Consider the following 13262-nt stretch of genomic DNA (forward strand, 5'->3'; position numbering starts at 1 on the left):
TTTGACATAACAGATCTCGGGAATTTCAAATTGGCTGGGGAACTCTGTGAAAATCAGCAGGCAGGAAGGCAGAGATGAATAGAGGCCATGAAAAAACAAAATCTGAGGACAAAACCAAGAATATGAAGGCCAGGAAAGAATTGCCCTAAGGGAAAGAAACAAATGAAGAGTCAAGAAAAGACAAAGATGCCAAAAGCTGTATGGCATGATATAACATCTGAGGGAATATAAGAGATGTCTGAACCAGTACGCGTAGTTTACTAGAGTCAATAAAAGTTTAAATCAGAATACCATGCCAGCTATGAATCACAATAATGCTCCTGCCTCGATCTTGAGATATTTATCTTTCACTTAACATTTTCTGATGCTTTTAATTTAGACTTAGAGAGAAATGCAAATAGAGTCATCTCCTCAGCTATGACAAAATAAGGACTTCCCAACAAGCTGGGCAAATCTCTGGGTGATGCTTGCTGCAATGGATCCCTTCTCAAAACCTCATGACTGGAAGGAGTTAACCTAACCCAGGCTTGCCTTTTTGTGACCCTGAGAGGAAAAGCCACCTATCTGGCTGATGGCAGAACTGCTTCCCAGTATCCCCATCTCTGATCCTTAAATTTTCATCAATAAAAACCCTTAACCCCAAGCTTAACCCCCATCTCTGATCCTTAAGTCTTCATCAATAAAAACCGTTAACCCCATGGCTGCTTAGCAGCTGTCACCCAGCTGCTCTTACCCACCATAAGCTCTCCGCTACTCTCTCACCTGTCTGAGCAACCAGGTGTGTCCACCCACTCCAGACGGCAGTGACCTTTTCATTCTGGAAACAATTTGCTTCTATTTTCTGAGGCACAGGAAGGAAAGCAGCCTGAGTAGCCAGTTGCCGATGCTTGTTGCTTCCCCAAACATACACCTCTCCAGCATCTTAAACACACAGAAGGGGAACAAAAGAGGCGAGGGAACATTAGTCCAAAATGATGGAAAATAACAGAAGTCTAAAAAATAAGTGGTTAAAAGAAGTTGTTTTACACTTACACTACAATATTGAGTGGAACCGAGCAGGATACAAAATTCATGTACAGCATAATAACATATAAATTTTTTCAAATTCTATACATAAAAAAAGACCAAATGTTCTTAGTAGTTTAAGAAATAAAAATGTATTATTTTTCTTTTCATTTTTTCATTCAACAAATATTTATTCAGCATCTACCAGGTGTATGAAACACATTTCTCTATTTTCTACATTTTTAAAATATATGCCTAAACTAACTTTTGTATGGAAAAAATTGCTTTAACTTTTCAAAATAACAGGTTAAAAGATACATTGCTTAAATTTTTTAAACATAAGATTATTTCACTGCATGCCCTGACTAGCAGAAAATATAATGCTGTAGAATCACATATGGATAGCACTTTAGCATGCTTTAACTTCACAATAAATCCTGTGATATAAGCAGGAATGTGACTGACTGACATTGTGATTTAACAGAAAGAGAGCAAATTCAGAGTCAAGTGACTCTAGCTTCTATTCCTGGATCTGGTAACTAGCTATTGACCTTGGACATATCACTTCATCTCTAAGCCTTAGTTTCACCAGCTGAAAATTGGAAGGGAAGGCAGTTGCTCTAGAAGGGCAGACAATATGACTGAGGACACTGGTAACAAGAATAACTGCTAGGTGACTATGGCAAACCAGAGAGTACGTGCCTATTTAAAGGGCATTCACATTCAAAATGTTTTGTAAATGAAAGCCATACCAAATGGGGCCATAGACTATAATTTAGACTATGCCTCATCAGTTTATGACTCCTCAGCTTTTCCAACCCTTATAATCTGAGAATCTACAACTGCACTATTCAATACAGCAGTTCATCGCCTACATGTGGCTGTGAAACACTTGAAATGTGGCTAGTCCAAATTAAGATACATTGTAAGTGAAAACACACAGCAGATTGCAAAGACTTAATGCAAAAAAGAGTGTGGCTCATTATAATTTCCTATGGGTTACATGTTGAAATAATACTTTGGATACACTGGGTTAAGTAGATATATCATTAAAATTAATCCCACCTGTTTCTTTTCATTTTTTTATTTGTGGCTCATATTATATTTCTATTAGCACTGTTCTAGAAGATAAATTAATCAAGGCTGGAAGAGGTTCATCACATGGTTAATAAGGAGTCAAGTAGGGACTAGAGGCCAGGTCTTCTGCTTTCACTGCATTTTGTAGCTTCCCAATAAAGCTTTATAGTATTGCTTGCCCTAGGGCAGTCTAGTATATAACCAAAAACTGATGGAAAGTCAAACAATATCATTTAACAGCATTAGACTAAGGTTCAGAAGTCTCCAGTTGAAGTTCCATCTGCTACCAGATCACTGTTTGACACTGGGCACATCACTTAACATTCTAGGTCTGTTTCCTCAACTCTAAAATGAAGGAGTGTAAATCAGTGAAGCCTTTTTGTCACTTGGGTGACCCTGCAACACTGACATTCTGCAGTTCTATGAAGTGAATTTGGTGTATTTCATTCCCAGAGAGAGGGCAACCTCCTGAAGTTCATCAGGGTATGCAAAGTATAAAGATCTCTTACAAGATAGCAAAGAAGCCCTCTGAGTGAAGTATCAATCCATTAAGTGGACTGGTGAGCTACAAAGATGCCACTGATGATGAAGCCTGTGTAAACAACTTCATTTACCTTAGAATATCTAAACCATCTTTTTGAAAGACAAACTGTCTTCCAGATGAGGATCATTATGCTGTTGCCTCAGCAGATAAAATTAAATTCTGCTGCAATGCCAATTAGTTACATAATATACAACCACTCCAGAGAAAAGGTCTAAAGAGCACTGAACAAAATCCAATATGTAACAGCTTGAACTAGGTAAAGGAAGAAAGGGCCAGTAATTTTTTATTTTTTATTTTTTTTTTAAGACAGAGTTTTTGCTCTATCACCCAGGCTGGAGTGCAGTGGCACAATCTCAGTTCACTGCAACCTCTGTCAGCCGGGTTCAAGTGATTCTTCTGCCTCAGCCTCCCAAGTAGCTTGGGTTACAGGCACATGCCACCATACCTAGCTAATTTTGTATTTTTTAGTAGAGATGGGGTTTCACCATGTTGGCCAGGATGGTCTTGAACTCCTGACCTCAAGTGATCCACCTGCCTTAGTCTCACAAAGTGCTGGGATTACAGGTGTGAGCCACTGTGCCCAGCAGGGCTATTAATCTCCACAAGTTTTAGCTCACTTTCAAAATATCAAAAACCATTCCACTTTGTGAATATACTAAAAATTACTAAATTGTATACTTTAAATGGTGAATTTCTTATATATAAATTATGTCAATAAAAATATTCAACATTCATATATAAAAAACACCATAGAAACACCGCATATTCTCACTCATAGGTGGGTGATGAAAAATGAGAACACATGGACACAGAAAGGGGAGTACTAAACACTGGGGTCTATTGGGGGGAAAAGGGGAGGGCCAGTGGGAGGGGGAGGTGGGGAGGGATAGCCTGGGGAGAAATGCCAAATGTGGGTGAAGGGGAAAAGAAAAGCAAAGCACAGTGCCATGTGTGTACCTACGCAACTGTCTTGCATGCTCTGCTCATGTACCCCAAAACCTATAATCCAATAAAAAATTAAAAAAAAAAAAAAATACCATAATAAAAGTGCCCCATATATGAAATAATAAAATTGCTACCAATAAGATTTTTAAGAAGTTGATGTTGGCAAGCAATTAGACAAGCTCAGTAGGTTTCAAATTAGTTAGAACAAAAGAGAAACACCTTGTAGTGTACTTTTATTCTCAGAAAAGAATGCCTTCTCCATCCCTCATTGACTGTGGGGTATGAACACATCACATCTCACCCTAAGATCTCCAGTCCTTCCTCTGTAAAAGGAAATGAGGGATCAGATACCCAGTGGAGTCCCTTATAGTTGGCATTCATTTCAACTCAACACCTTTAACAAATATTAATATATAAATCTACTTAATATGACACACAAGTTAAAAGTAGATGCTTTTTTGTTAGTTGTTTTGAATTAATTAAGTAACAAATTATCTGCAGCTCAGAATTTGCAAAGCATTTAAACTCTCACATTATGGCTCCTATGCTCTTGAAATAACTTAGTTGAACTGCATTGCAAATTTGATGTCAAAGAATGCATATCACCATTAATTTACATATATTATGGACACACCTGAATTTCTACATAAAAACATTAAGTATGGAAGTCCCTCTTCTTTGCTTAAAAAATAGAATACATTCAACTCTGTGAGGTCTTACCAAACAAAATATTGTAAATTTCTCAGATGTATAGTCTCCAGTCTACCAGCAGGGGTCAGGACAATGTGGGCCAAAGAGAAGGGATAACACTTTCAAGAAAATGCTTCATTGCGTTGGAAGGAAAAGTCACTACACAGTTTATACTGTATTGGCTCAGTGTTTCAAATGGAAGGATGAATGCACAGCCAAAGGGAGAGATATAGTGTAGGATTTTAAAAAGCTAAGATAGAAAGACAGATCGAAGAGATGAATTAGAGAAATTAGAGAAATATAGAGAGAAATACATAAATTCGAGAAATATATAACAATATAAAATATTCACAAAAATATATATCTAGAGTTAGATATGTAGATACATAGATGTTAAGACAAAGATGAAAGATAAATAAAACAGATATATAGGTAAACAGAGTAGATAGATAAATGGACATTGATAAGTGGATTAGAAAGACATAGATGGATAAAATACTTTGACATTAGCCAGCTAATCAGTATACACAGGTAGAGAGCTTAGACAGTTATAATACACACCAAAATAGATTAGATGGATAAGACAGTAGCTTCTGCCCTCATAATCGTAGGTATACAAGAAAACTACAAAGAACTCATGATTATATAATACACTGTGTTATCCATATATATTATGTATAAATTTACTGTTGATTATATGATTTCACAACCACCATTACCCTGAGAGGAAGATATTATTATCCTTATTGTGTAGTTAAGAAAGCAAACTCAGATGAAATGGAAATGAGCCAATGTTTGTTGTCCATGCTTTATATGTATTATATTTAATTCCCATAAGTACCCACAAAGTCTTTTACAGACAACAAGATGGTCTCAGAAAGGAAAAGTAATTCGCTGAAGAGTATACCAGTGGTAGTGTCAGAATTCTAGCTCCAAAGTCTATGACACTCCCTCTGAATTTCAACATCTCCACTTCAGGCAGTCACATACAGAATCCTGAATGGCACGTTACAATGTCAAAGAGCTGGTACGTACCTGTTAATGAAGCTGAGTGGTCTGAGCCAGCAATAACACACATTGCTTTAGAATTCTCTAGACCTACAAAAGAAAAAATTTTCATTTGAATTACATTTATAACAGAACAAAATGGGCAGAGAGGGGACTCTCAGCCAACACCACCTGGGTGTGGGAGAGACTCAGCCAGTGAAGGCAGGCCTGAGTCAGCAGCACTGGCCAAGAAGATGGCTGGCACTGTAGGGAGCCTGGTAACACACCAGGGGATTGAGCAATCAAGTAAATATGTTCAGGATAAAGGAGCCAGATTCATCACTCCCAAAAAGGGGAGGAAAGGTATAGATATGAAAAGGGGAAAGGCTAGAATCAACCATGTAATACTGGAGAGTAATTGGAAAAATCAGTATAAATTGATGATTTCTAGTAGAGATAAATACACTTAGGTGTGTGTACATAAAAATGTGTGTGTGTGTGTGTGTGTGTGTGTGTGTCTATTTCCTAACTCTAGCGGTTGAGGGGGTCTAAAAGCAATGATATCTCATACATTCAGCTGCTATCAGAAGCAAGCATTTAAATAACCCCAAGCCTCCTAAGAACACACAGTCAGAACCAGATTTTGAACTGGGCTCCTTTCTCCAAATTCAGCACTTTTCCTCCCTTAATTACACTGCTAAAAGTGGAGACAGACTGTGCTGACATGCAGTCTAGCATGCAGATAGATGCAGACTTATTCCGTAACTCTTTTTTCTGATACTTCTTTTTAATTAATTATTGTCTTTATAAAACGGCCCTCACACCTTCAGGTGTCCTCTGGAATGATAACAGGACAAAGCAAATGTTTTCACCCACCTTCACCAGAGAGTAAGTACTGAGCCCCTAGTGGCCAGGTGAGGAGGGGACAACCAGGGTTCCAGCTCCAGAACCTTTGGCAATGAGGTGACTACGGGAGGATGAAAAGTGAAAGACTTTGAGGACTAGAAGTTGATGATCCAGTCTAATGTCTCATCAGAAAATTCTCCCAAACCAGCTCAGAATCTAAGCTATGTCCCACCCAAACAGATGCCAAACAGGTTGTTTAAATAAAATAAAATAAAAAACATTTTTCCTACTAATAACAGGTCCTGTGCTAAAATATAGAGCAAATTGACACACAGTTTCCACCCTTTAAAAGTCCATAATCTTTAGCATACGAGAAAACATACAGACAATTCATAATAATACAATATATTATGCCATCCATGCATGTGAAGCTAATGCAGTAAAGGCTAGAAAAAAAAAGGTCTTTACTGAGAAAGGTGTATCTGAGCTAGGCCTAGAAAAATTCTTAAATTTTTTCCCAGAGGGAACACAAAGGAAAAGGCATTTCAGGCAGAGGTAACAGTTTGCTCATAAGCACAGAGAAATGAGAAGGCAGGATAGGCCAAGGGAGAAGTGAACACCTTGATGAAGAAGACAAAAATGTCTGAGAAGTCTAAGTTTATATTATACATGTTTCTAATATCATATGAAGTGGACTACCTGTCCCACATCCTATGCCTCCTTCTCCTTTCTAAGAGTACCCTCCCCAGCTCAACCCATGGGTTTCAGGGAAGCTAAGTCCACCCCTAGCTGAAAGAGAAAACCTCCAGGACTTAGAAAAATCAGAATGATCCCAACACTCAAAATTACATCCCTCCCACTGCAGCCCACCCTTCCCGATTCTTTCCCCACCCTTTCCCACCACCCTCAAAAGTCCCTGCTTTGTTCCAGGTGACAGAAGTAGTTACGAGTCTCCTGTACGAGTCTTTCCAGCCAAGCCTTGGTAAACTGGGTCACAAATTAAAAGGAAAAAAAGGGAGAAGAGGAGGAGATGGAGACATGGTGCTGTATATAGAGGGAGAAAGGAGAGCAGAGAGAAAGAAAGAAAGAGAGAAAGAAGAGGAAGAAGGGTAGGGGGAAAGAGAGGAAGGAGAAAATAAAGACCAAATGACCAATAGACCTATGGGAAAAACACATATTACCTACTCCTCATATCTTCACGTAGTGAGATTTCCTTATGGGAACACTCCTAGCACCCCGTCTACATCCTCACTCACTCCTGCTTCCTTTTTGAGAGAACGAACTGGCCATGTGAGGCACGGTCCTCCTGGGTTCCCTCTTTGGGGTGTGCCTGCCTGCAGAGAGGGTATACCCTCATGTCCTCTTGGTCAGGCATTAAGTTTAGCAGGGCACACTCTATGCATCTATCCCAGTGCTTTGTGGGTAAATTCAATCAGAGATTCAGAATTAGAGGCTCACCATGATGATATACTGTCTTCAAACCCCCAATCATGTCTTCCAACCTAGTTTTTAACAGTTCTAGAGTTACCATTTCAATCTCCACCTACCTGACTTGCATCTATTCCTCAATGGGCTCCAAATTCTGGCAGCAAAGAGGGTTGCTTCTACTGGGCCCACAAAAAATGCTAGCAAGACTAACAGGCCAACTAATAGAAAAAGTTAGAGAGATCAAGAAATAATAAAATCAAAAATCCACTTAACCCTCTTCTGCATGTCTATGTCTCTACTTCCTGACAAAGAACAAATATAGGACTAAAGAAATAAGGGTCTCACCTGTCACTCTGCTTGGTTCTTTTGCTGTAAAAAACAGTGGAAGAGTCTGCCCGGGGCACAACCGTCGTCCACATGATGCCAAACCAGTTCCCCACTGGAACACGATGCCACTCACTTCCCAACAGAATGGAAGAGAAAGCAGAGAAGATGTACATCAGGATAAGACTAGATTGCTCTTTGAACCTCACTGCTATGAGAAATTCCCAATTCTTTCTCAATTAATGTGAGTGTTATGGAGCAGCCCAATTGCTTCAAGAGGTCCTATATCTGGTCACAGGGATTACCACCAACCCAATCACAAATCCAGTCTTCAGGACAGACTAAGACCATCAAAGCAAATTCCAATACCACATCACTTCGTACAAAAAGTTCCAGGATACTCCTCCAGAGTCAAATCAGTGGAATGACACCTTATTCATAATTAATCTGAAAAGATAACCCAGACCCCAGACATAGCAGAAAAGAACCCTGAAGATCATCAAATCCATTTCTCACATTTAGTAGAGGAGAAAACTGAGGCCCTGAAGAGAGGATGTAATTTGTCTCCCCACACAGGAAGGCAATGGTAGAGAAATGCCAAGACTCAACTCTCCTAACATCTAATGTAGTACCCTTTCCACAACACCAAGATGAATTCAAAGATTCCTAACTGCCAAATAAATACAAATGTATGACTGCAAGATAGCTTCTTAATAGCCATGATTTCAGTGGAATAGCCTTTTACTTTCATGCCCACTGAATCTAATTCACGTACCCATGTTCTGAATCTCATACAAATGCAAAGATGAAAGTCTAGATATTTGGTCTATGGTTAGGTGTGTGCAACTAGGATCCATCACTCAACAGCAACAATATAGTCCCGCTCCTTTGGGAGTATCCTATAAACAGCAGTCCTTTTTCAGGTTGTAAACAGACAAGCCTGTTTTGTAAAAATAAGCTATGACCACTGAGCACAATGTGAGCAAATCACAGTGTGGAAATAAAAACGTACAATCTCTGCAACAAATTGATTATAAGAGGAAAAAATTTATAGATTAAAAGAGACTTCAGATAGCTAACAAGAGATTAATATCCAGAATATATACAGAACTCCTAAAACTCAACAACCAAAAGAAACAACTCAACTAAAAACTGGGCAAAGAAGTAATTCCAGCACTTTGGGAAGTTGACGTGGGAGGACTGCTTGAGCCGGAGTTTGAGATCATCCTGGGCAATATAGTGAGACCTCATTTCTACAAAAAAATTAAAAATTAGCCAAGCATGGTGGTGTACGCCTGTAGTTCCAGCTGCCCAGAAGTCTAAGGTGGGAGGATCACTTGCACCTGGGAGGTGGAGGTTGCAATGAACCATGAACACACCACTGCATGCCAGCCTAGACAACAGAGGGGACCCTATCTTAAAAATACATACATATACATGTGTGTGTGTGTGTGTGTGTGTGTGTACGCAAATATATACGTTTGTGTGTGTGTGTGTGTGTGTGTGTGTGTGTGTGTGTGTGTGTGTATATATATATATGTTGGCATGGGAAGAACTATGTCCCCCTAAAATTCAGGTGTTAAAACCCTAATGCCAATGTGACTAGATTTGCAGATAGGCTCTATGGAATGCAATAAAAGTTAAAGGGGGTCATATGTGTACGGCCTTAATCTAATAGGACTGGTGTCCTTATAAGAAGTGGAAGAGACATCAGAGATCTCTCTCCCTCTCCACAGGCACACCCAAAAAATGCCATGTAAGAACAGAGCAAGAAGGTGGTCACCTATAGGCCAGGAAGAAAAAAAAAAACTCACAAGAAACAAATCCTAACAACACAACAATCTTAAGACTTTTAGCCACCAAAATGGTGAGAAAATAAATTCTTGTTTAAGCCTCCCAGTTTGTGGTCTTTTGTTATGGCAGCCCTAGCAGATCAGTACCGTGGTACATCCATACCAAGGAATACTACTCAGCAATAGAAAGGAATGAATTTGTGATACACACAACTTGGATCAATCTCTAGGCAATTATGTTGAGGGAAAAAAGCCAACCTCAAAAGGTAATATACTGTATAATACCATTTATATAACATGTTTGAAATGACAACATCATAGAGATGGAGAACAGAAGAGTGCTTAGCCTAGGGCTAAGATGTGGATATAGGCAGGTACAAGGGGACATGGCTATAAAACGGCAACATGAAGGATCCCTGCAGTCATGAAACTGTTCTGTATCTTGACTGTATCAATGTTAATATCCTCATTATGTTACCGTACTATAGTTTTGCAAGATGCCATTAGGAGAACCTGGGAAGAGAACACGCGGGCTCTGTCTTATTTTTGAGGCTGCATGTGCATCTACAATTAGCTCAAAATAAAGAGTTGAATTTTTCTTAAGTGTAATGAATGCTAAGCCCAGGACTGTCAGCACAGTGCGGCACTGAGCTCTTCCTCACCTCCTCTCTCCTTCCTCCACTCCACAACTGGACTCACGAAGCACTTGAGCCTCAGCTGCCACAGCCAATTAGGGCTGTCCTTCAGTTCAAAAGGAGTGAGAGCAGAGAAAAATGAAAAGGGGAGAGATAAAAGGGTCACTGTTCTCCCACATGCTACCTCCCTGCCCCCCTCAGTCCCATCACCTACTCACAGTACAGGAGACGAGCTCACTTGAAGCTTTTAAATTAATAAACACTAAAATCCATTAAGAAGGCAATGTAGTTCCCAGCAAAGAATATAAGCCTTAGGCGCCAAACCATCCCAGGCTCTGATCCCAGCTCTACCTTACTCCCTGTGTAAGCTTACACAAGCACTTTAACTCTGTGCCTTAGTTTCTTAACATGTAAAATGTAACTCACATCACTTCCTGGCTGTGAGATTAAATGAAGTAATTAAATCAACAGCACCTAGCACCATACCTAGAACATAAAGAGCTAGAAAACTTCATTTCCTTCTTCTCTACCTGCAGAAAGAAGTCTTTCCCACATGACTTCTGCCGTATGTTGTCCTTTTAATCAGAACCACAATGCAGCAGGACCCTTTGAAATATTCCTTAAACAGTTTTTCTCCTAAGTTCAGTTTCCTCTTATTACAGACCTATTTTAAAAAGGGGGTAATGGGCTGGGCACAGTGGCTCACACCTGTAATCCTAGCACTTCAGAAGGCCATGCGGGAGGATTGCTTGAGGCCAGAAATTCAAGACCAGCCTGGGTAACATAGCGAGACACTGTCTCTACAAAAATTCTTTAAAAGTTAGCAGGCTATGGTGGCATACACCTATAGTCCTAGCTACTCAGGAGGCTAAGGCAGTGAGACAGCATGGGCTCAGGAGTTCAAGGCTACAGCAAGCTGTGATCAAGCCACTGCACTCCAGCCTGGGCAACAGAGTGAGACCCCCATCTCTAAAAATTATTTAAAAATTAAAACAAAAAATGGTCACCTGTAGCAGCTAACGCATGCCTCAGTCCAGCAGCAATACAAACAATCTTCTCTTTATGAAGCTGTCAAAGTAAAGAAAAGGATTTAGATCTCAGAACTATCCATCTACAAAATTTTATTAATTTATACCCAAATGCAATGCAGTATGGTCCTCATTATGTGTCTCACTGGTTGAAAGTAACCACTCCCCACAACACTTCCACCCATAAATACCTCTATATTTATCCCTAAAAGAAAAAAAATATATCTTTTAAAATACCGTATCACAATACCACATGACAACTCTCAGGGCTGGGAGGCACTTACAAGGTCATCTAGTCCAAGAGTTAGTAAATGTTTTCTGTAAATGGACAGATAGTAAATATTTTATAGGCCATACAGTTTCTGTCACACTACTCAGTTCTGCCATTGTAACATAAAAGCAGCTTTCAATTATTCATCGACGAATGAGCATTGCTGTGTGCCAGTAAGACTTTATTTACCAAGGGCTCAAAGTTGCCCAAACTGATCTAGTCCAATCCCCATCCAAAAACACCCCACCAAGTGGTCATCCAAACCCTGCCAAACACCTACCTCTAGTGATGCAGGGATCACCACTTTCCCAGGTGTGTGCTCCATCTTTGCACAGTTCCATTTATCTCTTTAGGTGGAACCAAACCTATCTGCCTGCAGCTTCTGACAATGCTTTCCAAATATTTGAGACAGTTGTCATGTCCTCCCTAAGACATCTTGTAGTGGTTTTAAAAATAGGTCCTCAAATTCTTTGGTACTCCTCCCTTCAAGATGTAGCTTAATACCCCTCCCCTTGTGTGGGCTGGACTTAGTGACATGCTTTTAATGAAGAGAATGAAGAAGCAATGAGTAACTGAGAGACTAAGCAAAAAAAGGCACTAAGGCTTCCTGCTTAGCATCTCTCTCTCTCTCTCTCTCTCTCTCTCTCTCTCTCATCATGCCTGGGGGAAGCCAGATACCATGTCTGAAAAGTCCTATAGAAAGGTCCACATGGCAAAGAACATGAAACCATTAGGGCTTTATCAGATTTGTTTATTTACAAGTCATGTAGATTACATGCAGACCCAGCTAACGTCTCAACTGCAACTTCATGAGAGATCAGCTAAAGCTGTTCCTAAATTTTTGACTCTCCAAAACTGTGACATAATAAATGTTTGCTGTTTTAATCTGCTAAGTTTTGGGGTAATTTGTTGCACAGCAATAGATAACTAATGAAGATCTTTCCTTTAGGCAAATATCCCCAGTTCATCAGCCATCACTGGGTTTCAGATGTCCCTCTCCTCCCGGTTTCTCTTCTCTCAACATCCTCTAGTTTTTCAATCTTCCTCTTTTAAAGGAACTGTATAGCGCCATCATAACCCCATTAGGGCTTATCAGATTTTTTTGTTTACAGGTCCACAGTGTCTTTCTAAACTTTAGGACCCTCAAGGGCAGGATCTGAGTCTAATATACCTTTATGCCCAGGGCCTAAGCATCAAATGCACAACAAAACACAACATCCCAGATGCAGGCTGACTGAGCTCTGGCCTTCCTTCTTCTGGAAACTATACTTCTGTCAATGGAATCCACAATCACATTAGCTTTTGGGAAGATCAAATCTTTCTGTTAATACAATTTGAACATATCGTCCTTTAAATTTGTCTTTTGTTTTTTCCCCCAAAAACTAACCGAAGGGCTTTACATGTGACTTCTCTTCAACATCACTCACCTCCATCTCTTACTCTCCATCCCAACTGTTGCTGCTTTAGTTTGGGCCACAGTTATCTCATGTGGATTGTTAGCAAGAGTTTCCTAAGTAATCTTCCTTCAATCCATCTTCCACTACCCTATTTGACCTCCCTACCATGCTGTTCTTACCATGTGTCAGATACAACCACCCTGGTTGCCCAATTCCCACCTACTCTACCCTGGAATTCCCACCTCTTCCTTATATTCCAACCATACTAAATTACTCACAATATCCCAAATTC

At 39.8% G+C, this 13262-nt stretch overlaps 1 protein-coding gene across 13 annotated transcripts in view; it reads right to left on the reverse strand.

Moving 5' to 3' along the window:
- SERGEF (secretion regulating guanine nucleotide exchange factor) overlaps positions 1-13262 on the reverse strand; it is a 259650-nt gene that overhangs the window by 235308 nt on the left and 11080 nt on the right. For all 13 annotated transcript variants that reach the window (XR_008475187.2, XM_035265940.3, XM_035265948.3 and 10 more), the window contains exons 5-8: positions 11282-11342; positions 7868-7981; positions 5297-5359; positions 763-921 (exon numbers count right to left, since the gene is read on the reverse strand). Coding sequence is in view for 12 of the 13 variants with exons in the window: in XM_035265940.3 (XP_035121831.1) it covers positions 763-921; positions 5297-5359; positions 7868-7981; positions 11282-11342 (397 nt within the window). In the remaining variant the exon portion in view is untranslated. The remainder of the gene's footprint in view (positions 1-762; positions 922-5296; positions 5360-7867; positions 7982-11281; positions 11343-13262) is intronic.

This window comes from Callithrix jacchus, chromosome 10, assembly GCF_049354715.1.
Source record: "Callithrix jacchus isolate 240 chromosome 10, calJac240_pri, whole genome shotgun sequence".
In the NCBI taxonomy this organism is placed as follows: Eukaryota; Metazoa; Chordata; class Mammalia; order Primates; family Cebidae; genus Callithrix; species Callithrix jacchus.